This window comes from Callorhinchus milii, unplaced genomic scaffold, assembly GCF_018977255.1.
Source record: "Callorhinchus milii isolate IMCB2004 unplaced genomic scaffold, IMCB_Cmil_1.0 Scaffold3, whole genome shotgun sequence".
NCBI lineage: Eukaryota > Metazoa > Chordata > Chondrichthyes > Chimaeriformes > Callorhinchidae > Callorhinchus > Callorhinchus milii.
Genome location: NW_024704744.1, coordinates 7,992,365 through 8,018,504, shown reverse-complemented (window position 1 = coordinate 8,018,504; position 26,140 = coordinate 7,992,365). Strand labels below are relative to the sequence as shown.

General features: G+C 41.8%; 1 protein-coding gene across 1 annotated transcript in view; it reads left to right on the top strand.

Annotated features, from left to right (window-relative positions):
• Nucleotides 1-26,140, top strand: part of LOC103179008 (muscular LMNA-interacting protein) — a 60,791-nt gene that overhangs the window by 13,871 nt on the left and 20,780 nt on the right. Inside the window, exons 3-6 of the mRNA XM_007894062.2 lie at nt 7,093-7,248; nt 14,231-14,605; nt 22,599-22,667; nt 25,843-25,917. Coding sequence (XP_007892253.1) covers nt 7,093-7,248; nt 14,231-14,605; nt 22,599-22,667; nt 25,843-25,917 — 675 coding nt within the window. The remainder of the gene's footprint in view (nt 1-7,092; nt 7,249-14,230; nt 14,606-22,598; nt 22,668-25,842; nt 25,918-26,140) is intronic.

Below are 26,140 nucleotides of genomic sequence, written 5' to 3'. Positions count from 1 at the left end.
CAGCCTTGCTATTAGGTTGCCGTGCTGCACCTTTAACCAATGACCTCTGCCTCATTCAAGCTGCTTATAGATATGTTATAAATAGGTGGAACTGTAATATGATAAATAATTCCACAATTGGGCTGGGCTGATAACATGTTGCAGGAAATAAAATACTGGTGACTCATTTGTCATTTCTACGGGCGCAATTATTTATAATTCATAACCCCTTATTCCACCCCCGCTCCACTCTCCACCTCCCCACCCACCCACCCACCCACACGCAAACACACAGGTGGAAATTCAATCTGACTCTAGATTTACTATATTGAAGTCATTTCTCAGAGCGTGAAGAATTTATCAAGTTGTTAAATACAGCCTTTTAAGTTTATTTCTCTCTGCTAAGAATTACATAAAATGGGTTGCAAAGTTAAAACTGAATTTAACAATCTGTCAAATACTGCACACTCTGAAGTGCTATGTTCATAGAATAAATCTAGACCTGGTGGACGTTTACCAGAAGAGCGTTCTATTTATTGCAGTTGTTTGTGCATTGCTGGTGCCAAACCAGCCAGCCTGGCTCAAAGGTAGGACTTGGAGGAGCAGACCAGGTACTGGAAGCAGGCCTTTTTCCCACTTGGCTGCTCTTAACCCATAGTGGCCGCGCTTTCAGCCTCTACGCCCAGATACACTTCCTCTATCCCTCTGCCTTGCCCTCTCTTTTCTCCATCTTCAGGTCGCACCCTGAAGACCTTCCTTTCGACTGTGCCCACCGTCACTTCCCCCCTGACCCCAGCTCGGTTTTGTGCTCCACTACTGTCAAGCACTCCAGTACGCTACATTGCGTGAGGGGTGCTATATAAATACAAGTTGTTCTTGTTTTTGAAGCCCAAAGTCCTAATGTTAGGTTCTGGTGGTCCTTGCTGCATTGGTGGCATGAAGTACGTCAGACAGTGTTCAGAGTGTTCATGCGGGCTTAGCTGCTCTATAAAATAACAAATAATATTTGGGACTGCATTGTATAACATCTAAACATCTCAATGTTTAGAGTCCCATAGAAGTGGTTAGCGTATTCGCCTCACAAACAAGAGGACCTGTGTTCGATTCCCGGGCAGGGCAAAATTTGGGTAAGTTTCCTTACTCCACATTACTCTGGTAGTTAGTCAATTGATGGATCGATTTTCTGGGGGTAACAATCCCTTCCCCCAAAAAATATTTTGTCACTCAATCCACGACTGTTTGTGGGACACTGCTGTGGCAAATGGCTTCCGTGTTTTGCCCACAAAATACAGTCAATCTGTTTTCTGTGAAGAGGTCTCAACGATGTGATAAGGGGCAATATTACTAATAATTAAGATGAATAACAATTATTCATATAAATTATTAACAATTATTAATAATATTCATATAAATTATAATTCATATTAACCATTCTTATTCTTCTTATTCTTATTATTATGTGCTTTGCAGGACATTGGTTTTAAGTGTTGTGCCTGGTTACTTGTAGACAACAGCAAATTTGCACACGATCACCACAAACAGCCATGAGGTAAAGAACCAATTTATCTGGAGGGCTAGAATACTGGGAAAACTTCCCTTTCTTTCCAAATAGTGTTATGGGATCCTTTACATCCAGTTAACCAGGCGGACGACACCTCGGATTAACATCTGATCTGATTTTGACCTCGGTCTGCAAAGTATTATCTATTCTAATTTCTGAATTGTTGGCCAGGGCATGAACTCTTTTAGACTAGTGCCATTGGGATTTTTAACATGCATGAGCAGATGTGGCCTTGTTTTAACGTCTCATCCAAAGGATGGCACCTCCAACAATGCAGCACACTCCCGGAAATGCATTGGAGTGTCATCTCAGACTATATGCGTTCCACATCGCGATGTTGGGCTTGAACTCACAATCTCTGACTTAGAGGCGATAGGGCTATCAACTGGGCCAGGCTGACACACTGAACATAAATTAGACGATGGATGACTCATTCCTCTGTTAGAGGGATCCCAAACAAGGGGCATATTCTTAACATTAGAGCTAGGGTAGTTAGAAGTGAGAACAAAAAATATTTCTTTACACAGAGGACCGTCCTTCATAGGAGACATTCAACTGAGATCCTGTCTGGCTGATCAGGTGGATGTTAAAGATCCCATGGAAAAAGAAGGGATTTTTTCCCTTGTGTCCTGGTCAATAATCTCCCCCTCCAAAAAAAAATTGGGAACTTACTTAATTGGCTGCTTGTGGGACTTTGCTGTGCACAAATTGGCTGCTGCGTTTGCCTACATAGTGAATACACAATCACCACACTTCAGATTAAAATCCTGTGAAGCACTGTGAGACATTTTGACAATAATAATTAATTGCATTCATATAGCACCAGGAGGACATCCTTGCTGATATTTATCAGAATATACCAGCAAAGTGTTGCACCTCATTATTTTTCATGGAGATGGTAAATTTGAACAATCGGATGTGTTTGCTAACTAGCATTTTCTCCTGAGAGATGAATTAACGCAATAACTGAAGTGTCTTAGTACAAACCACGTATTTGTCCCCAGAGCTGCTGAATCACTGTATGACGAGAGTGAATTTACTTTGGGAATCTGTTCATTGTTCTGCCTCGGTTCATTTGTTGGCACACCGTGCTATCTTCTTGCATGAGCAACCCTTGAAAATAGGCTTAGGAAATGGAACTCAAAAGTGTATTTTAAATGGAGTCACAACCCAGGGGAGAATTTACTCTGTGTGCATGTACAATTTGTTTGCAGTTTTCCCTGATTTTTAATCCATTGTCACTTAATGTTCCAACTCGAGATTCAATTAAAAGGTTTTAGCTTTTATTACTCAATCTATTTCCCCTGCGTTACTTTTTTTTCCTAATGACATCAGACTGATTTGCTGCTCAGGGGCAGAAAGGAGGCAGTGTGGATGAAGCCCAGACTTGCAGTGTGTCAGCCTGGCTCAGTGGGAGCACTCTCGCCTCTGAGTCAGAAGATTGTAGATTCAAATCCCATGTCAGGACTTGAGCTCACATAATAATAATCCTTGCATTTGATATAGTGCCTGAGACGCCGTCTGGCGTGGAGGACAAAAAAAAATTGAGTTGTTGTTGTCACGTCTTTGAGACTTCTCAAAGCGCTTCACAGAATATATACTGTAAAATAAATTGACTATATATTTTGTGGGCAGCCAATTGCGCAGAGCAGTATCCCACAAACAATCGTGGAGTGAAGCGACCAATTTATTTTTTTGAAGGAATTATTATCCCCAGAAAAGCGATCCACCAATCGATTGACTAATAACTGGGTTCCTACTTACTGCTAAGTAAACAGAAGTGTATGGAATAAGGAAGTTTGCCCAACATTTTGCACTGTTGGAAATCGAACCCAGGTCTCTCACTTGTGAGGCGAGTGCTCTAACCACTGAGCTACAGGACTCCACTTATGTTGACTCACCAATGCAGTGCTGGGGGGTCTGTTGCATTGTTGTAGATGCTGTCCTTCGGATGAGACACCAAACCAAGGTCCCGTCTACATGTCCAGATGGACTTTAAAGATCCCATGACATTATTTGAAAAGAGAAGGGAGTTTCTCCCAGTGTCCTGGCCAACAATCCCCCAAATAAAATTGTTGTTTCACTCCATGGCTGTTTATGGGACACTGTTGTGTGCAATTGGCTGTTATGTTGTGCCCATAAAATACAGTCAATCCACTTTACAGTGTGCAATCTTAGCATCTGGTTCAATTTTCTGCTTTCCTTTCTCTTTTACACACAAATCCTGATGATGATGTTTCTACACCTCCACCAACACATGCTTCAAAACCTACCACTTAAGCTGTACCTATGGTTGCCTCCTTTAGTACGTGCCCATTCATTGTGCAGTTCAGTTGATCATTTTTAAGCAGCCTTTGCACCCCACCATGTCATCTCCGAGAGCCATTTGCAAATCCCTCCATTGAAATCCTTCAGAATAATATTTGCCTACATTGCACTGGCTGTGTCTTTCGGCACAATCTAATGGAGCTAAGCATACTGAGCAAACCGCCGCATTCAATCTACCTTCGTCGGGATCAGTTTTCAAAACCAATGTTAATAGTGAACCGAGGCCCAAACCTCACACACACGATTTTCATCTGCATTGGTAGAAACAATGATTTCAATCATAACTTGATTCCGACAAAGAGCGATATTGGAGTGACTGGTATTTCATTCCCACACGGTGACATTTTAAAACAAGGAGTCCCTCAGGGCCTGTTTCAAACCCACTCAGTAATTTACATGAAAAGAACCTGTCAGTACAGATCTCTGGTGCTGCACAAGCAGTATTTGCGCACAGCTTCTCACTGCTGTCTGAACACGTCTCTCACCCCTTCTCTTGGTGTATTTCGTCCACTGGGTGACTTTCCTAAGGGGTTGGGCTTGGCTCTAGCACTGTGATCACTTCACAGGCCAGGTAAGAACATGAGGCTGAAAAGCTCGCTCTCTTTAGCTGATTTTCGTGAACGCTGTTTTCTGCCTGGTCAGATCCTGAGCCACTTTCGCGCAGTTTAATTCAATAAGTTATGCTAGTTTGTCACCCTCTCTTGTGGTGTCTGTCGTGCGGTAATCCCTATCTCTGTGATCTTCTGCTCAACAACATCAACAACAAATTACATTTGTATTGCGCCTTTCATGCCTGGAGTACTCATGTGCTCCCCAACACCCCCTCCCCCCGCATCTGCTTGACAAATTCTGGTCTGCGGTGCTTCTCTCCTCCCCCACCCTCACCGTCCCAACTCCTCATCCCATTGCTGACTGAGCCTCAGCAATTATGCTACCCTCACTCCTTGGTACACCCTCTCGGTTGCCATCCTTCTCATTGCCTCTCTGTTACTTTGTGACGTCCTCTCAATGTGTAAATTATATTCAATCCGTCTTCAATTCCAGCCTGCAAGTCTTGCCTCTTCAACCACGGCTATGATCTTTAGATGAGGACGTAAATGTATGTGTGTAATTAACGGCTACATTACGATGCTGTCCAAGTGGGTGCACTATATTTATCGCAAGCTCACAAGAGCATTTCAGAATGGCTAGCCTACCATCTTATTATGTTATTTTGAGGCTGGAGCTTAAAAAGTATATTAAAGATGCTCATAAAGTTTGGAAACCTCTTAACCTGAAATTCAATACAGTCTTAGGCTGTGAGAGCACTTTGTGTTATAATGTAGGACTGCGTAGAATTGGGGAAAATCCTTGAACCCAGTCTTAATTTTAGAAATTGGCTTTCTGCAGTGTTTATTGTTTTTCTGGTCAGCCAGGTGTCTGACACATGCGGAAACCCATCACCGTGCTTAAGAGTATCCAAACCAAACTGACAATTCCATGCATGCCACCTACACATGGAAATTCCTGAGGTAGATTGTTAAAAATAAATTGAAATAGAGCTACAGGCTAAGGTGAGGCAGAATTCAACAGCAACAACAATTTTATATTCATATATCACCTTTCACATCGGGAGGACGTTTATAATAATAAATAATAATAATTCTTGCATTTGATATAGCGCTTTTTACGTCTTCTAGATGTCTCAAAGCATCTCACAGAATATACTGTAAAGTGAATTGATTGCATATTTGTGGGCAAAACATATCAGCTAATTGTGCACAGCAGTGTCCCACAAAACAGTCGTGGATTGAAGTGACCAATTTATTATTGTTTTGCAAGGCAAGGCTGTGCAAGGCTGAGGGATTCCAGGATGGAGTTCCAGAGAGCAGAGGCTGAATGGGGAGGTTTTATTCATTGGCAGCGGTTGTACCTGTCATTTCTGTAGGAGTTCGCAAAATTTAATCCAATAATGAAATAAATTGTTTCTCACTGTGACGAATTGGTGTTCACTGCACCTTTGTGCAACATGATTGGTGCTCGTGCATTCAAGATGACAGGAAGATCAAGGTTCTGCCAGTAACCCAGAGGAAAGGACAAAGGAATTGATTTAACATCTGATGAGTAAGCTGAAGGAATCGGAATTAGATAAACTCAATGATAGATGGAGCAATATTCAAGTGTTCACCACCATACAAGTGTGAAGATAGCAGAATTTCCTTCTTGATGTTGTTGCGCTTGAGTTAATAGTGAGCTATGTTGACGTCTTTGCTCTCGTTATATCACATATGCCTGAAACACACAGGCAAGCCATCAGTCTTTGTTCTCTGAGGATGACTCTTGCCTGGGCTGATATACCAGGTTCTGTCGCAAATTATCTTAAAATAAATTGATTTCCAGAGCTCCAGATACATGCCAGTTGTGTTCAACCAAATATTTGGACAGTGTTTTTTTTAAACTTCCTTCCAAATGGCTGACAGTCCCAGGAGGAGTGATAGAAATAACTGGGTTCACTAGATCATAAAATTGATCTGGATGAAGAGGGACCTTTGGCATATCTGATCTCATTCCTCCAGAACTCCCACCCTACTCTTCTTCCATCACAGTTTGAAAAAAACTTTATCTCCCATCAAAAATCATCCCATTCTGTGCATCTACACAGATGTTCACCATTAATATTGGACATTCCATCATGACCCAACAAATAGATTTTAAGCCAATATAATATATCTCTGACTATACTGTTATCATGAGAATTTTGTGGAATCCTGTAGCGTATTGGTTAGAGCACTGGGTTTGATGACTGGACAGGCTGAAACTTTAGGCAAGTTTCCTTACTTCACTTGCCTCGGTTTACCTAGCAGTAAGTAGAACCTGGTTATTAGTCGATTGGCAGATCACTTTCCAGGGGTAATAACGCTTTCAAAAAATAATAATGATTTGGTCACTCAATCTACGACTGTTTATGGGACAATGCTGTGTGCAATTGGCTGCCACATGTTGCACACAAAATATGCAGTCAATTTGCATTACAGTATATCCTGTGAAGCGCTTTGAGACATCTCAACCACAAGAACAAATTTGTATAGCACCTTTCATGTCAGGAGGACATCCCAATGATGAGATAATGCCCTATATCAAATGCAAGGATTATTCTTATTCTTATAATTTTTAAGAGAAAAAGAGAAAAAAAGCCAATGACCAGATCAATTTGTAATTTGTTTCATGCTGTATTGATCACTTAGGCCAATCTTAATGAAACAGCAAAGCCCTTGGCCTTCACGTTTGTGCCGATTGTGAGAAGACTTCCTATTCTCGTTCAGATAGCCGAGACCACAAGACCCCAGTTCCAACCTACAAACCAGCTGAAGCCTGGATCGCAATCTCCAGTGATGAACGAGGTAACATTTCTGCAATGCTTAAAAGAAAATTTCACCCACAGATGTTATCAATGTGTCCTCTCCAGGGAGTCTGTTTCAAATGAAGTGAGAGAAGAAGCACAGTGTTAAACAAGTGGCTCAACTTTTCTTGCCACAGATGGGAGTTTCTTTATTCAAATTCAAGATCCTCGCATTCAAATCCCTCCACGCCCTTGCCCCCATGCTACCTCTGGTAAGCCCCTGACTTCCTAATGCCTCTGGTGTTCCCTCCGCTCAGCGAACACCAGGCTGCTTCACATCTTCTGCACCATCCAACCACCATTGGGAGGTGAGCTTTCAGCCATTTTACCCTCACTCTCTGGAACTCCATCACTGAGGCCCTCCACCTAGTCTCCTCCTTCCCCACCTTTAAAGCTTGACTTCAAACCTCTCTTTTTGTCTGTGTTTTGGTCACTCTCCACCCAGATCCCCACTCCCCAAAGCAGTTTGCTCTGAGTCCACCCTATTTTAGCCCTATTTGGTCACTCACTTTGTGGCTGTTTGTGGGGACATTCCTATGCACAAATTCAAATTGCCGTTCACCTACAAAAAACATCATTATTACATGGTACAGTAAATCATGTGAAGTGCTTTGAGACTTGCAGTAGGCAATGGTAACATTATCATAATAGCATAAGAAATGCTGGATGAGGAAAAACCAAGGTCCATCTAGTTTGCCTTCCCCCTACCTGGTGGTCGTATGCACATATGTCCCAAACTACCTATGTACTATATCCCATAATATTATTTCCTAAAAGGAAATGGGATATAATATATGATTTCCTATCAGGCACAGCAGTTATTTTTCAATAAAACAACAACTTACATTTACAGTCAAACCAATTTTCAGCAACCATCAAGGGACTGGACCAAAGTGACTTTCATGTAAGGGTGGCCTCTGAGTAAGGGTTTGTTAGTTCGTTGACATTTTTTTAAAAAAAGGCCTGTGGTGAGGTGTTTTGGTGAGCTGACTATAGGTGTGGAATATAACACTTTTGGCCTTGTTCCCATCACTTTTTGCCCACAAAATATACAGTCAATTCACTTTACGGTGTATCCTGTGAAGCGCTTTGAGACTTCTCAACGATATGATATCAAATGCAAGGATTATTTTTTAAGCGCTCTGCAACTCTGCTCTGTGTGAAGAGCTCTATATGAACGCAAGTTGTTTTTGTTTTCCTCTGACCATCAATCCCACCCCAGGAAGTAGTCACTCAGTTACTATTATTGCTTTATGTGCTCAGATGAATTGCTGACGTGACCTTTCATTGAGAAGAGAGTTCAGATACTAATGGCTACAGGACATCCCGTTTCCAGAAGGTTTCTATATTTACAATGGAATTTGATTCACGAGCGGTCACTTTTCCTTTCCGCCCACAACAGCCACGTTTAGAATGGTTGCTCTGGGAATTAAATAAAAGCAAAATATTGTCACTGATGCCACATTTTCCAGTCACACCTAGTGTTTGAAATGATAAGAACATAAGAATTAGGAGCAGGAGTAGGCCATTCGGCCCTTCGTGCCTGCTCCGCCATTCAATAAGATCATGGCTGATCTTCTCACCTAACTCTGATTACCTGCCCTATCCCCATATCCCCTAATCCCTCTATTTTTCAAGAATCTATCAGTCTCAGCCTTGAAAATGTTCAAGGACTGAGCATCTACAGCCTTCTGGGGTAGTGAATTCCATAAGTTCACTACCCTCTGAGTGAAGAAATGTTTCCTCAACTCTGTTCTAAGAGGCTGACCCTTAATTTTAAGACTGTGACCCCTGGTTATAGATTCTCCTACCCGGGGAAACAGATCCTCAGTGTCTACTTTATCAGCCCTTTAAGAATCTTATATGTTTCAATAAAAACCCCTCTAATTCTTCTGTACTCTAGAGAATACAGCCCTAGTTTATTCAGCCTATCCTCATAGGTCAGTCCCCTCATCCCAGGAACTAACCGAGTGAATCTACGCTGCACCCCCTCCAGGGCAAGTATGTCCTTTTTTAAATAAGGAGACCAAAACTGCACACAATACTCTAGGTGGGGCCTCACCAAGGCCCTATACAGTTGCAGCAAGACTTCCCTACTCTTATATTCTAAACCTTTTGAAATGAACGCTAACATGCCGTTCGCCTTCTTAGTTGCTGCTGCACCTGCAAACTAACTTTTTGGGACTGGTGTACAAGGACACCCAAATCCCTTTGAATACTAACTCTATCTAACTTCTCCCCTTCCAGAAAATAATCTGTTCTTTTATTCTTGCTACCTAGGTGAATAATTTCACACTTGCTAACATTGAATTCCATCTGCCACCTACTTGCCCACTCCCCTCGCCTATCTATATCTTGTTGCAATCTTTTTGCATCATCCTGAGAGCTCACTCTGCTACCTAGTTTAGTATCATCCGCGAATTTAGACACATTACATTCAATGTCCTCGTCCAGATCATTGATGTAAATGGTAAATAGCTGAGGCCCAAGCACTGATCCTTGTGGCACTCCACTAGTTACATCCTGCCAATTCGAGAATGATCCGTTTATCACTACTCTCTGCTTTCTACCCGATAGCCACTCTTCTATCCATGTTAATATTTTCCCATTAATCCCGTGGGCCTTGATCTTGAGTAACAGCCTTTTGTGTGGCACCTTGTCAAATGCCTTCCTAAAATCCAAATATACCACATCTACTGGTTCCCCCTTATCCAACCTGCTGGATACATCCTCAAAAAATTCTAAAAGGTTAGTCAAGCATGACTTCCCTTTTGTAAAGCCATGTTGACTCTGCCTAATCTTTTTATGGTCTTCCAGGTATCCCATAACTACGTCTTTTATTAAGGACTCAAGAATTTTCCCTACAACTGACGTCAAACTAACTGGTCTATAGTTTTCCCTATTTTCTCTCCCACCCTTCTTAAATAGTGGAGTTACGTTTGCAATCTTCCAATCAATGGGAACTTTTCCAGTATCCACAGACTTTTGGAAGATTATAGACATGCCATCCACTATCTCAGTAGCCACCTCCTTTAAAACTCTCGGATGCAGGCCATCCGGTCCAGGGGATTTATCGGTTTTAAGACCCGACAATTTACCTAGAACCATCTCTTTACTAATGTTAATCTCCCTAAGTTGCTCGCTAACATTGTCTTCTTGGTCCTCTATTTTTGGTATGTTTCCAGTGTCTTCTACGGTGAAGACTGTAGAAAAATACTTGTTTAATGACTCTGCCATGTCTTTGTCCCCTATTATAATTCCTCCGGTCTCTGCCTGTAATGGACCCACATTCACCCTCGCTAGCCTTTTCCTCTTTATATATTTGTAAAAACTCTTGGAGTCTGTTTTTATGTTCTTTGCTAGTTTGCCCTCGTAATCTATTTTCTCCCTCTTGATCAATTTTTTGGTCCTCCTCTGTTGTTCCCTAAAGTTCTCCCAATCCTCGGGTTTACTACTCATCTTCGCTGTTTTATAGGCTTTTTCTTTTGATTTGATACTTTCCCTAACTGCTCTAGTTAGCCATGGCTGCACCACCTTTCCCATGGCATTCTTATTCCTCAAAGGAATATGTGCTCGTTGGGAATTTTGCACTATCTCCTTGAATGTCTGCCATTGCTGGTCTACCGTCAAATCTTTAAGTTTAGTCTCCCAGTTTATTCTGGCTAAATCCTCTCTCATACCAGCAAAGTTGGCTCGATTTAAATTGAAGACTTTTGCTTCAGACTTAACTACTTCCCTCTCTAACTTAACGCTAAATTCCATCATATTATGATCGCTTTGCCCTAGAGGAGCCTTAAGTTCCAGTTTGCTGATCAGCCCTGTTTCATTACACAAAACAAGGTCTAATATGGCTTGTTCCCTGGTCGGCTCCTCAGCATATTGATCTAGAAAATTATCTCTAATTCATTCTATAAACTCCTCTTCTATGTTACCTTTCCCAATTTGGTTGTCCCAGCCTATGTGCAGGTTAAAATTAGTGTCTTTCCTTTGCTACATGCTCCACTAATCTCTTGATTTATACCTTGAGCGATACTTTGACCACTGTTTGGGGGTCTATAAACTACTCCCACTATAGTTTTCTGCCCCTTGAAGTTACGTATCTCTACCCATACTGACTCTACATCTTGCTTTTCAGATTTAAAATCTTTCCTCTCTACTGTTTTTATCCCATCCTTTATTAGCAGGGCCACTCCCCCTCCTCGTTTACCACATCGCCTATCTTTCCTATATACCACGTAGCCGGGAATATTCAGTTCCCATCCCTGATCACCCTGTAACCATGTCTCGGTGATGGCTACTAGATCATACCGGTTTGTCTCTATTTGTGCAACTAATTCATCTATCTTGTTACGAATGCTTCGTGCATTCAGATATAGTGCCCTTAATTCTGACTTCCGGCTATTAACCCTATTCACCAGCACTCTATCACTGTACTTCCTTTCCCTGCTTGACACACTTTGCTCTTCTCCCTTGTTAATCTGCTCTCTTGCTTTTGTTGATCTCAAGTTTAACTGTGGTGGACTATACTTTACTATGTTTTTACCTACCCCCCCCCTTAGTAGTTTAAAGCCCTTTCTACCTCCCTATTTATTCACGTAGCCAGGACATTTGTCCCGGCCCTATTTAGGTGGAGCCCATTCCTTTGGAAAAGCTCCCATCTTCCCCAATACTCGTGCCAGTGGCCCATGAATTGGAATTCCTGCTCTCCGCACCACTCTTTTAGCCAGGCATTCAGATCTATGATCTTCTTTTGCCTGTACCAATTAGCTCCTGACTCAGGTAACAGTCCCGATATCATCACTTTGGAAGTTCTATTCCTTAGTTTAATTCCCAATTCCCGGAACTCGCTCCTTAAGTCCCTACTGGTCCTACCAATGTCATTGGTCCCTATATGTACCATTATGATTGGATCCTCTCCCTCATGCCTCAAATTTATCTCCAGCCCGGCGGTAACATCCTTCACCCTGGCCCCAGGAAGACAACAGAGTCTTCTTGTCTCCCTGCTACGGCTACAGAAAACTGTATCAGTCCTCCCGACTGTCTCATCCCCAATAAGAATTACATTTTTAACCTCCTGCACAGGGGCGTTGGGGTCAGTTTACCCGTCTTCCTCGCAGATTTCCTTGTCCACACAGGTTGCCAATATTTCATACCTGTCTGACAAGGCTAAAGTCTGGGATTCTTCAACCCCTCTCTTTCGGGAACACTTGCATGCCCGCCTGACTGTCAGCCAATCATGTCCGTCGCTGATACATTCTTCTTCCTTGGGACTCAGGGGAGTGTCCGGCTCCAGGATAAAGCTGTACAGGAAGTTTTCTCCATCCCTAATGCTGCGCAGCGTCTCCACCTGAGACTCCAGCTCATCTACTCTCAGCTGGAGCTCTTTGATTTCCAGACACTTGCGGCAGACGAAGTCGTCCGGACTTAAAGCGCCCTCCATTGACTCCCACATGTGTCAGACCTCGCAGTTTACCTGCCACACCATCTTCACAAACTTTATATAGATACAAAGATATATAGCCTGCCCCCACTTCCCCCTCTGCACCTAATTCCCACTCTCACCAAATTCCCTCACACTCTGGCCTCGCCTCACTCCGGATGTAGCTGGCTCGAGTGAGGCTCGCGTAGCTATCTCCTATTTATACTTTCTGGGTGCAACCCGTTTCTGATTTGCTCAGCAGTGAAACCACAGGACAGTTTCCTTACTCCACACGCCTCTGTTTACCTCGCTGTAATTAGGAACCTGGTTGTTAGTCGATTGGCAGATTGCTTTCTGGAGGTAATAATCCCTGCCCCCCAAAAATAATGTGATCACTCAATTAAAGTCAGTTTGTGGGACACTGCTGTGTGTAATTAGATACCGTGTTTCGCCCACAAAATATACAGTCAATCCACTTAACACTATATTCTATGAAGCACTTTGAAACACTACAATGATGTGATAAATCAAATGCACGGATGATTATTGTTTTTATTATTATTGACCAGAGGCCATAGTTATAGGATAGTCACAAGAAGAGCAAAAGGAATTTTGAATTAAGTGGATTTTATTAATGGTGTAGCTGGGGAATCTGGCTTGGAGGGCATTGGAATAATTGAGGCGAGAGGTGACAAATGCATGGATAAGGGTTTCAGCTGAATTAGGTGTGAGCGGTTTATTAACTGTGTAAACCATGTGTAGCATAAATGTTTCTAAACTCCTCTATTCCCTTCTCCCTCATCCAGTACGCATCTTGTTTTCTTTTAAACACACTGAGGTTCTCCATGTGTTTTACAAACTATAAATTGATTGGTAATGAAAAGTAAATAATAATAAATAATTCTTACAGTTGATATAGCACCTTTCATGTCAGGAGGACATCTCAAAGTGCTTCACAGGATTTACTGTAAAATGTAGTGACTGTGTATTTTAAAGGCAAACAAATGTAATGTAGTCAAACACAACAGTTAAGCATTTATCTTTACACATGGTGGTGAATAGACCCCTTTCTCCCCTATGTAGGATTATCACTTTATTCATTTATTCATTTATTTATTTGGTCTGACACGTGCAGAAACCCATCATCATGCTTAAGACTATCCAAACCAAATGGAGAATTCCATGCATCCCATCTACACATGAAAATTTCAGCGATAGATTGTTGCAATGGAATGCGCACTTTCTCCCTGGAGGGAAGCTCCCTGCTTACCTAAGTCTAGAAGGCAAGAGTCAAGGCTTGGGTAACTCAAAGTATGCGTTGGGGAACTGCTGGAGTCTGTCCAGCAAAAATGCATAGCTTGCCATTGATAGCGCTGTCTGGCAAGCTTTCCCGCTGCTTGTCCAGCTACAACCACACTACCTGTTAGGGCTTTGGCTTGCAGGTTTAACAGGAGCTGAGTGGGAGGATTCTCTGCCCCCCAGTGACTAGTCATTACATTATTATACAAGTACAGACCTGTGTAACTCGAACTAAAAACTAACCTACTGAAAATTCTTCCTACAGCCTTTGCACATCGCAGAGGACATGTCTACAGTGGGTGTTTTGTCTACTGACATTGATGGTCAAGGAGCACTGGGACGTTGTTTGAAGGAGAAAGATGTACATACCTCCTCTGAACAGGTGACCGTGCAAGACGGGATTTTCAAGGCAGAGCTTGTTTACCTTGCGGATTCAAATGAATCTGATGGCTTCTCTGGGTCAAGTGGAACTCAATTCAGGCATTCAGCAGCAAAACTGCCCTTCTCAAGCCAGTCACCAGGTCTCGTTGCCAATAGAAACTTTACTCCAGCAAAAGTGTTAGTGGGCGAGTCAAAGCTCCCGGTGTTGCGACTGGCTGAGAAGAAGGTGGACGGGCCGTGGCAAAAATCAAACACACAGGTAGGACGTTGTGTTTCCTTTTTTTTCACATTTGTTTAGTTTCAGTCTTCGAAAAGAAACATGATCTTGAACTGCTTTACTCCGTCCAGTGATTGAATTATAATAATAATAATAATAATCCTTGCATTTGATATAGTGCTTTTCACGTCGGGAGGACATCCCAAAGCGCTTCACAGAACACACTGTAAAGTGAGTTGACTGTATATTTGTGGGCGAACGCGGCAGCCAATTGCGCACAGCAATGTCCCACAAACAGTCATAGATTGAAAACGACCAATTTTATTATTGTTTTTGGCTTTGGAGGGATTATTATTAGGTGTGTGGAGTAAGGAAACTTGCCCAAGGTTTCGCCCTCTGCCTGGAATTGAACTCAGGTCTCTCGCTTGCAAAGCGAGTGCTCTAACCACTGAGCTACAGGAATCCACGAATTCCTGATGTGGAAGCGCTCAAACTTAAACACGGCACACAAGTCATACAGCAAGGCATGTGCACACTCCTTAACCAGCTTCAAAATCAATACAGTACAAATTTACTTCAATAATGTAAAGACCTCAGTCTTGAATACATCAAATTTTCCAGACTGAAGTCGATAGATGTTTGTTAGGTAAGGTATCAAGGGATATGGAGCAAAGTCAGGTAATTGGAGTTGAGGTAAAGATCAGCTGTGATTTAATAGAATGGCAGATCAGGTTAGAGGGGCTGAATGGTCTACTCCTGTTCCTATATATTACAAGCATTGCTTTCTAAATAGCGCCTTTGGTATAGGCTGGGAGCAGGTCTTTTTCTGATTTCTTGAGCTAGAGACTTGTCACTGGGGGAGCCTATAAACTGCTGTGTTATTTGTGGTGTATTACATGGGTAGCAATGCAAGTGTCTGCCTTCAGCCAAAGAGCTCTCTTTGCAGGACAGCTCAAGGTGTGCCTGGTTACTTGAAATTCTAACCACTTCAAAGTGGTGACACACACAGCTTGAGATGACCAAACCCAGCAATTGTGGGAAATGTTTTGCAGGCTGATTGATGAGCAAATCTTAAATTTGTGTTCACAGAATATGTCATCCAATTCTCAGAGCTGAACATGTGTTCATTGTACACTAAAACATTGCTAAAGTCTCTGGATTGTACAATGTAAGCAGATTATTCACCTTTAGCTTTGAGTGAAGAATGTAGATTTAACAAATCTAAAGTGAGATTAGAATAGTCATTTCTCCCTCCCTCATAGTTTAGTGAATACAGGCTGTGAAACGCAGTTCACACTGTTTTGATTAATTCTCACAAAAAGAACTGGTGGAGAAATTGCTTGCGAGTCATATTAGAATATTTAGAAATAGATAATAATAATACTTCTATTTGGTAGAATGTCTTTCTCATCGGGAGAATATCTCAAAGCGCTTCACAGGATATACTGTGAAGTGCAATGACTATGTTTTGTGGGTGAACCTAATAGACAATTTTGCACATAGCAATGTTATACTAACAGCCATGAAGTAAGTGACCAATTTTATTTAGGGGATTGTTGGCCAGGACACCGGGAGAATGTCCTTTTTTCGGATAGTGTCTTGGGACCTTTAAAGCCCACCTTACATAATCTATTTACCCAAAGTTGTTCAAGGCTGTGACTTGACTCAGAATGCATGTGATGTTTCCAAACCATTTGAGACTTACTCTCTTCAGTAAAGTTTACGACGTTTCAAAACTGTCAACAGCATTAAATTATCAACCACTCCAATCGGTTAAAAAGTTAATTTTACCACTGACGAGGAAAGATTGTGCTACTACGTAGTTGGCAGATTTGACTGTCGGTGATAGTTTTGAAATCACACAAACTTGGCCTTTTATGTCATTTGAAACACTTGAATAAGAACGTAAGAATTTCCTAGGCGAAAGAAGACCAAGGTCCATCCAATTCGCCTCCCACCATCCTGGCAGTTGCATGCACAAACTACATGCTGTATCCTGAGATAATATTTTCCAACAGAAATCTATCTGAATTGTTCTTGAAAGAACCAACACTTTCTATTTTCACCTCCTCCCTAGGGAGCTGTTCCATACGTTTACTACTTGATCACTGATGTAGTATTTCTGCAGATTTGTTCTGAATTTACTCCCCTTGTTTTACAATCTTGCAACACTACTAAGTGATTGCCTTGCATATATATCGCTATGATCTGATTTCATTTTGAAGTGAGTTGAGTAAGTTTTGTGAACCATACATGCCAGAGCAGTGTCTGAGGTATATTTTTAATATCCGTTTTCTATGCTTGATCTGCTGATGAGGAATAAAATTCACAATCTTCCCGGCTTAAATATATATTTTGCTAGTCGAGTGGATTAGGGTCTGAAAACTGATGAGTACAACATTAATTACACTTAACAGGAGGGCTGCCAATATTATTATTATATTGTAGAAGGCATTATTTTAATACTGGTGGTAGGTTTGAAATGTCACAACCTTTACCTGTTTGTGTCATTTGAACCTCTTGAGGTATTACAATCTTGTAAGATTACTGAGTAACTGTGATCCAACATTACTATCAAACTGCACTGGAGCAGAATATATTTCAGGGAAATCATCACTGAGTTTATACGTGACAACGCTTTAATGAGGCGATTTATCTTTATCTGTCTATCTAAATGTTCTGAGGATTTTCTTATGTACCTATAGACAAGCTATGGGGCAACAATCAATACCACCTTAAAGATGCAGTCCAATTTGCTCTGTGAAGACTTTTCAGTGTTAGCTGATTTCCATAACAATTCTGATTCAAACTAAAATCTGAAATAAGGAGATTTCAGGGTAAATTTTATTTTACTATAAATGCCATTTTGTTCTTGAACATGTTGTGTCTTTTTGGCACTTATGTATCAGACTTGAATAAATGCTTTAGTGTTGTGGAATGCTATTAAAACACTTAATGCAGCAAATTCTTCAGACTATGTGACGTCTTAAATGTTTTCCATACTGTACAATGGAGATAAAGCCCCAAAACACAAAATATTGCAGATGCTGCAAATCTGAAATAAAAATAGACGTCGCTGGGAACACTCAGCAGGTCCGGCAGCATCTATAGAGAATCTTTTCTCCATAGTTGCTGCCTGACCTGTTGAGTTTTCCCAGAGATAAAACCCCAGTGGGTTTTGTGTGACCTGTGGTGTGATGAGTTGGTTTACTCTGAGTTGTGGGTCTGAATCCAGCCTGGATTGATAAGATGAAAGTCTTTTCTATCTGATGGCATGAATGTCATAGATCTTAAGAGAGGAATAAAGCATTAATGTCCTGCCCTGGTCAGTCCTAGTTCTAAGTACCTGTTTGCCTTGTCTCTCAAACGTCATTGTATAACCTATTCAATTCCCTTTTGTAATTGCCAATACTTGGGTCTAATTTGCCATATTACCAAATTGTTAATTGCTGCTTCAGAAAGCTATCTGATTTGCGATAGCGGCAAAACAGTTCACTGGAATTTCTGAATAACAATTTCTGAATATCACGTTCAAACTTCTCAAAGTGCTTTGCAAAGTTTTTCTGTAAAGTTTATTGTTAGGCAATATCTAACAAAGAGACATGAAGTGAATGACCAATTTAGTTGGAGATTGTTTCTAGGATAACGGGAGAAACAATCTTCCTTCTCTTTTCAAATAGGTATCCTTAACGTCCACCCGAACAGACAAATGGGGCCTCGGTTAAATGTCTTATTTGAAGGGCGCCACTTCCAGCAATGCAGTGTTTCCCCAGCACTGTAAAGCATGTCAGCCTAGACAACGGGCTAAAAGCTCCAATATGGAGCTCGAATCCACGAGCTTCTGACTCAGATAAGGGTGTTTACCAGCTGAACCAGGCTGACACAAAAAGCTGCCGGAGTCTAAAAAAGGCAGGAGGGCAGAACACCATGGAGGCTGCACTTAATAATAATAATCCTTGCATATTGTGAAGTGGATTGATGGTGTATTTTGTGGGAAAAATGAGTCAGCCAATTGTGCACAGCAGTGTCCAACAAACTGTTGTTGTTTGAGACTTTTTACACAGCAGGCACTAAGTTCTACATTAGTTTCTCAGGTCGACTTGGCTGCTGGATTTTGCTGTGGGTGTCAAGGGAGAATTGAGGAGAGGCAAAAAGAAACGTTTAGTGCAACAGAATTATGCATATTTGAGAAAGATTGTGTTCAGTTTTGGCTGTTTCAAAGATCCAATGCAAACATAAGGGGCTGAATCACTTTTTTCTGTGCTATAAAATTTTATGGATCTACTCATCAATTTGATCAGAAATCAGAGCCTAATAAGTTCCAAACCCATTGTGGGGATGAAATAATTCATCGATTTTGTGTTTAAAGGATTGACAGGTGTTTTATTTTACATTCTGAACAGCAAATTGCCTTTGATAATATTTTTGGTCTAGCTTGCAATGTTTATTTTTACATATGTAATATGTAATCACAATAATCCTTATCATTGAAATAGCGCCTTATCACATCTTCGAGAGTCTCAAAGCGCTTCACAGAATATACTGTAAAGTGAATTGATTATATTTTGTGGGCAAATCACGGCAGCCATTTGCGCACAGCAGTATCCCACAAACAGTGGTGAATTGAGTGACCAGATTGATCATACAATGAATTAAATTAACGAATTCATTAAATTAGTTGCATTTAATTGATTAATTAAATTACATGTAATTCTACAAAGTTTGCACATATGTAATTGTACACAGTTTTACGTATATAATTTTACAAAGTTTTCTTCTCACCTAAACAAATTACTATTTTCTGTTCGTAACCTAGCAATTTTGCATAAAAATATCTTTTAAAATGTATTAATGCTGGAGCTTTTCTGAACAAAACCCACGCAGTGACTAACAATTTAATATCAAACACTGTAGATTGTCTGTTAAGCTTTGGTTGATGCGTTAGCTTCTGTTACTTACTTTCTTTATTTTTCTTACTCTTTGCAGTCAAGCACGTCTTGTATTCCTCATAACCTCACCTCTGCCTTCGCTACTCAACCAGTAACTACTATGATTGAGAATGGACAATGCAGCACAGCTGATATGAGACATGTTTCTGTTTTATCTTCATTCAATAAATCTTCACTCTGCTCTACCACCACAAAACCTCAAAAGAAATACCCTTCTTTACCCCGGTCCCCTCTCTTGATATCCTCCCAGACATCTTTCTTGTCTTCCGACTCTTTGCCCAGAGATGTTAATAACAAGACCCTATTCCCATCCAGCTCTTCCCTCACAAAGTCTGAACCAGACTCCCCAATCTACCCTTCATCCCCTTTACATTTTCTGAGTTGTAATGACTTGCATTCTTCTGCACCCTGGTCTCCATTTCCTCTTCCTTCTTCAAGGTCTACCACGTGCTCTCCGAATCCTGAACAGTCATCTCTTCGGTCCTCAGGTCTTCGGCATTCTCTTCGAACCTTTAATAATCCCTGCCGCACCTCAACAAGTTCCACAACAGCAAAATCCAGGATCGTGTCCTCTCCACCGACCCAGTTGTCACTGTTAACTTCCATTCTGAGGTCTGGAAAGTTGCCTCCTAAACCTTCCAAATCCCCTTCACACTCGAGATTACTCTCCCCGGCTGCTTCTCGGAGCACCATCTATTCCCAGGCCTCTGAGAAATCTTCCCCTACTCCAATCACCTCACCAACATTGTCTTCCTGTCCAAAGGCCAGGATGCATTCTCCTATTCCATTGAAGGCTCTCCAGTGTTCTAGTGGAATATCTGAGTCAGTGCCCTCAGTTGCATCAAGATCTCTAAGATCTCCTGTGCACACAGGGCCTGTGGAACATTTTTCCTTCACCTCTTTGCCTCAAAGATGTGAAAACAGTTCCCCAAAAACAGCCAAAACTCTACCCACCATTTCATTAAAGCATCAAGGTCATTACTCAAGTCCAGCTAAAACTGCATCCAAACCATCTTCATTCATCTGCAGCAATGACCTTCCTTCATCCTCCCATTCCACCTCCCCAACACCTAGGATTAATTCCCCCACTCTGGGATATTTTTCTCCACGCTGCTCCTCTCCATTCAGATCATTATCTTCAACACAAAGGACAACATCTCCTTCACCAGATAGCATATCAGATCATTTACTTTCTGAAAGGTCTAATCCAATCTCCCCAACCACCCACTATTCCAGCTCAGATCTTTCCGCAGTCACACGCGGCAGCCTTTCTCCTACCCCCTCAAGTCCATTGCCTTTTCATTTTGCAAGATCCCACACCACTTCCCCCACATCAGGGCAACCTGTCTCAGGGTCCTCCTCCACACTCATTTCCCCTTCCCCTGTCCCAGTGAATTCATTTTCTTCTCGTCCATCCTCACGATCTGGTTCCCTCACTCCTACCCCAATGAATAGCTCACCCATTTTAGCTTCACTGAGATCAAGTTCTCTTCCTCCTACCCCCCCTCAAATCAACCCTCGTTCCTCTTCACTGAAACGAAGCTCCCATTCTCCTGTTCCACCAGCTTCTTCTTCTCCCAGATCATACAGTCCTCCTACCCAGATCCATTCTAGACCCAATCTCGCCCTTAGTGCTTCAGCTCAGGCGAGAGCAACTCTTTCTAACCCGAGGGTCAATGCTCTGTCACCTGGTCCACCCCAATCACCACCTCCAATGTCCTCCTCAAGACTGGGCTCGCATACGCCAGTACAATCCATGTCCTGTTCTACTGAGAACGACACTAAGAAAGCAGATCCAAAGGTACTTTACACATCTTTCTCCTTCCTGCATGTTCTAACTGGTAATGGATGTCGGGGGACAATTACGTGCCACATATAAACCTGCATGTTGAGGTTTATTATGCTCAATGTCTTGTCAGGTGTGTTTTAAATCTTTTGCTCCTGTTGATTTAACTATGAAATAACAGAAATGCCTCACACATTGAATTTGTAGTGAAGGGATTCTGACTAAATTGCATCCCCCATCCTTTGATATTTCCTAAATTGATTGAATTTGCCCATAATTGTGTCTAAGAATTGTTGCTCCTAGTTTGCTTTTACCCTGTCTCCACTGGTACAAATGCAGATTTCTGAGGATCTGAACTAGTTCAGAACGACCCTACTGCAAAACTAATCCTTCAAACTTTTTAATTGAAAAATGAAATTTTTCAATGAAATTTAATTGAAAAATGTCTCTAAGATTTGCACAGTACATTGTATCAAGCTATCCAAACTCTGAATCTCACTATTGGTATAGCTTTCCCGCTGCTTGTCCAGCTAGGATCACCCAACCTATTAGGGCTTTGGATTACAGGGTTATCAGGAGCTGAGTAAGTTGATTCCCTGCCTCCAGGACAAATCCAGGACAGATACCAGAAAGTTTCTCTTTACGCAGAGGGTAATCAATGACAACAATAATAACAATAACTTGCATTTGTATAGCACCCTTCATGCAAGGTAGCACGTTGGAGCGCTTAATAATAATAATCCTTACATTTGATATGGGACGCTTCACAAAATATATTGGACTATAAAGTTAATTGACTGTATATTTTGTGGGCAAAATGTGGCAGCCAATTGCGGACAACAGAGTCCCATGCACAGTCATGGATTGAGTGAACACATTTTTTTTAGGGAGTATTACCCCCCGAAAAGTGATCCACCAATCGATTAACCACCGGGTTCCTACTTACTGTTAGGTAAACAGAGGAATGTGGAGTAAGGAAACTTGCTTAAGGTTCCGCCTACTTGGCAATCAAACCCGGGTCCTCTCGCTTGCGAGGCAAGTGCTCTAACCACTACGCTACAGGACTCTGCATTACAGTACTAAATTAAAACTGACCACATTGTGTGTTACTAAATATATTACAAGTCTCCAATTTCCCCCCCCACCCCGAAGATAACTACTTTAACAACTTGATTTGTCATCAAATTAATAACCTTCCATCATTTATGCTGACTAATATCTCTTTTTCCACTGTTGCTACATCTCTTACTTTCACCACAGTGAGTCTATCTGACTTTTTTCCCCCTCAATTCTTCTGCAGTACAAGATCAAGTCAAGTTATAAGACCTTTGCTGCAATACCAACAAATACACTGCTCTTGGAGCAGAAGGTCAGTGTCTGCCCACAGAAAAGTCTCTTGCAGTACAAGTCACAGACATCTGCATTTCAGTGTTGGCAGATTATTGCTGGGCATGTTGTTTTAAGACACAGGTGGACAGGACGGAGTGGTGGGTGGCGAAATGGAGGGGGTAATTGATGTGAGGATCAGAGGGCTTCTTTCTGCCTTCCACTGGCGATCCTAAAACAACATTGCAGTGAATGTTTGTCAAGTGCTTGTTCTGCGGTTTGTTGAGTATTCTGTAGAAGGGTTTGGCTATGGTACTGTATTGGTTCTATTTTACTTTCATTCATTGAAAGCAATGTGAATGTGAGTTGTACAAGTGTTGAAGTCACTTTGCTCAGGTGAAAATGTCTGACTTCTACTCAGTGCAACAACAATTTGCATTTATGTAGTGCCTTTCTCGCAGGGTAGTATCTCGGAGCACTTAACAGTGGCGGAGCCTGAGGCCAAGCCGGGGGGGTGGGAGGAGGTGACCATCGGCACAGTGAAAGTGGAAGGTCTTCAGTCGTGATCTAAAAGAGAGGGGAGGGAGGGGTCAAGGCAGAGGGATTGGGGAAGAGAGTTCCGAAGCTTCGGGGTGTAGTGGCTGAAAGCTCCGTGCCTGATGGTGGAGCAGAGTGGACAAGGGACAAGCAGGAGACCAGAGCCAACGCACACCTGCAGAAGTATGATACATCAGTTTCTTGTGGATGTCAGTTTAGGTTTTCAACTTTCCCCAGATGTGTCAATCATTTCGCATCTCAATACAGATAATGTTTGTCAAAGTGGCTTTGAGATCCTGGGCTATTTCCACGCTCAGCAACCATGGCTGCCTAAAACAGTGATTAATCATGATGGCAGGAAGAATGAACAGCTATTTCATAGCCTAGCTATTCCTGCTCTGGACACGCCTGAATCAGTCTGTTCCTGTGTTGTTGCTAAATTCAACCATTTGCTCTCCTAGTGCCCTAACAAGGTCCATAGTCAATGCCCTAGGTGGCAGTAATTACCTACAATAAAAGCCCTGAGGAGAAAGTAACAATAATCCTTGCATTTGCTATAACGCCTTATCACATCTTTGAGATGTTTCAAAGCGGTTCACAGAATATACTGTAAAAGTCAATTGACTGTAGATTTTGTGGGCAAAGTGTAGCAGCCAAATGCGCACAGCAGTGTCCTACAAACAGTTGTGAATTGAGTGACCAAATTATTATTTTTTAAGGATTATTACTCCCGGAAAAGCGACCCGCCAATCGACTAACAACCGGGTTCTTATATACCGCAAGATGAACAGAGGCGTGTGGAGTAAGGAAACTTGCCCAACATTTCGCCCTGCCTAGGAATCGAACCCAGGTCCTCTCGCTTGTGAGACGAGTGCTTTAACCACTAAGCTACAGGACTGCACTGTGCTTTATAATGCCTGTGTTTGATAAAACTTCATTCACTTTTGAACAATGACTCAAAGTGCAGTAATCGTGTGTTTTGTAGGCCAACTTGGCAACCAATTTGTGAAGAGTAATGTCCCACAAACAGCCATTAACGACAAATAAAGTGAATAAACAGCTTTAATTAGGGGATTGTATGCCAAGACTTCCCTTTTTGAATGGTGTCATGAGATCTTCAACATCTACCTGGACAGATAGACCGAACCTCAGTTTAATGTCTTAAAATGCCAAAGGAAGAAGGACTGACAGGCAGTTACTTGGCAATAATAATAATCCTTGTATTTGATATAGCGCTTTTTACATCTTCTAGACATCTCAAAGTGCTTCACAGAATATACTGTACAGTGAATTGACTGTATATTTGTGGGCGAACCCAGCAGCCAATTGCGCACAGCAATGTCCCACAAATAGTTGTAGATTGAAAATGCCCAATTTATTATTGTTTTTTTTGTTTTTTGGAGGGATTATTATTAGGTGTGTGGAGTAAGGAAACTTGCCCAAGGTTTCGCCCTGACTGGAATTGAACTCAGGTCTCTCGCTTGCGAGGCGAGTGCTCTAACCACTGAGCTACAGGTTAAGTCTTAGACCAGCCTGCAAATGTAGTGCTAGTGTGGGTTCGACTGATAGAATGTATCTTGGAATTTCAAAGGTACTTTCAGTTTAGCATCTAGCATTAGTTTTAAACCATTATCGGTTTAATTCCTAGTTATCAGATACTGAAGAAAAACTCCCGACTTCCAGCACAGTTGTGGAAAAATCAGAAACGTATTTTGTAACTGGTCTCTTTTTATCAGGAGCATAAATGAAGAAAGAACTTGCAATTCACGATGCCATCTCAGAGAGCTTCACAAATGAAGTGACTGTTTTGTAGGTAAATACGGCAACCATTTGCGCTGACAAAATCTTTCAAATTGGAGGAACTAGGACGTTTTGATAGTGCTATTTTGATGGCAGGAAGAAATTATTTGCATTGGTTGGTGAGTTAGTGAATGGAGGGCATCAATTTAAGATAGCAAACGAGCAAATGGAAGGTTAGATGGATTTTTATTCACTCACAGTGTAGTTAGGATATGGAATGCCCAGCTGGGAATAGTGGTTAAGGCAGAATCCATATTAACTTTCAAAAGGAAACGAGATACATACCTGAAGTGAGTAATCTACAGAGATGTGGGTAAAGGGCAGGTAAATGGGACTGAAACATTATTCTTAAAAGAGCCAGCACAGACACAATGGGTCGAATGGCCTTCTTCTGTGCCATATATTTTGGCAGTTCTAACCAGGCATGAGGTGAAAGATCTTTTACGTCCACCTGAACAGGCAGGCGGAACCTCGGTTTAACGTCTCATCCGAAGGACGGCACCTCTGACAATACCTGCACTGCATTGGAGTGTCAGCTTAGACGATGTGAATTTAGGTCCTGACGTGGGGCTTGAACCCACAACCTTCTGACTCAGAGGCGAAAGTGTTCCGACTGAGCCAGGCTGACACTCAAATTTCAGAGGGTGAGAAACGGTACTTCAAAACACATTTTAACAACGTTCCTTAAATAAGGAATGGAATTTTAACGCGAAATGGCTTTCTTCATTTTGAGGCAACACACGTGTAGGAGCTTTGAGATCAAACCACTCTCTTTTAAGCAGGACTGTCTTTCCTTTTAAATGCTGATACCCTCTGGTCCTTTGTGAATGTTTGGGTGAGTTTGGGTGTTCAATAAAGTACCTTGTACTTCCCTTTCTTAGGCTGTCGATGAAGCAGTCAGTGAGGATTTCGGTGAGTCTGGAGAGTGCAAGACATCGGAGAGAAGCCAGTCAGAGGTAAGTAAATGTGACCGAGTTGGTGTCCTGAAGATAATAATAATAATCCTTGCATTTAATATAGAGTCTTATTTGTTGAGATGTCTCAAAAGCGCTTCAAAGAATATATTGTAAAGTAGATTGACTGTGTAGTTTGTGGGCGGAACGCGGCAGCCAATTGCGCACAGCAGTGTTCCAAAAACAGTCGTGGATTGAGTGAGCAAGTTAGATTATTTTGAAGGTA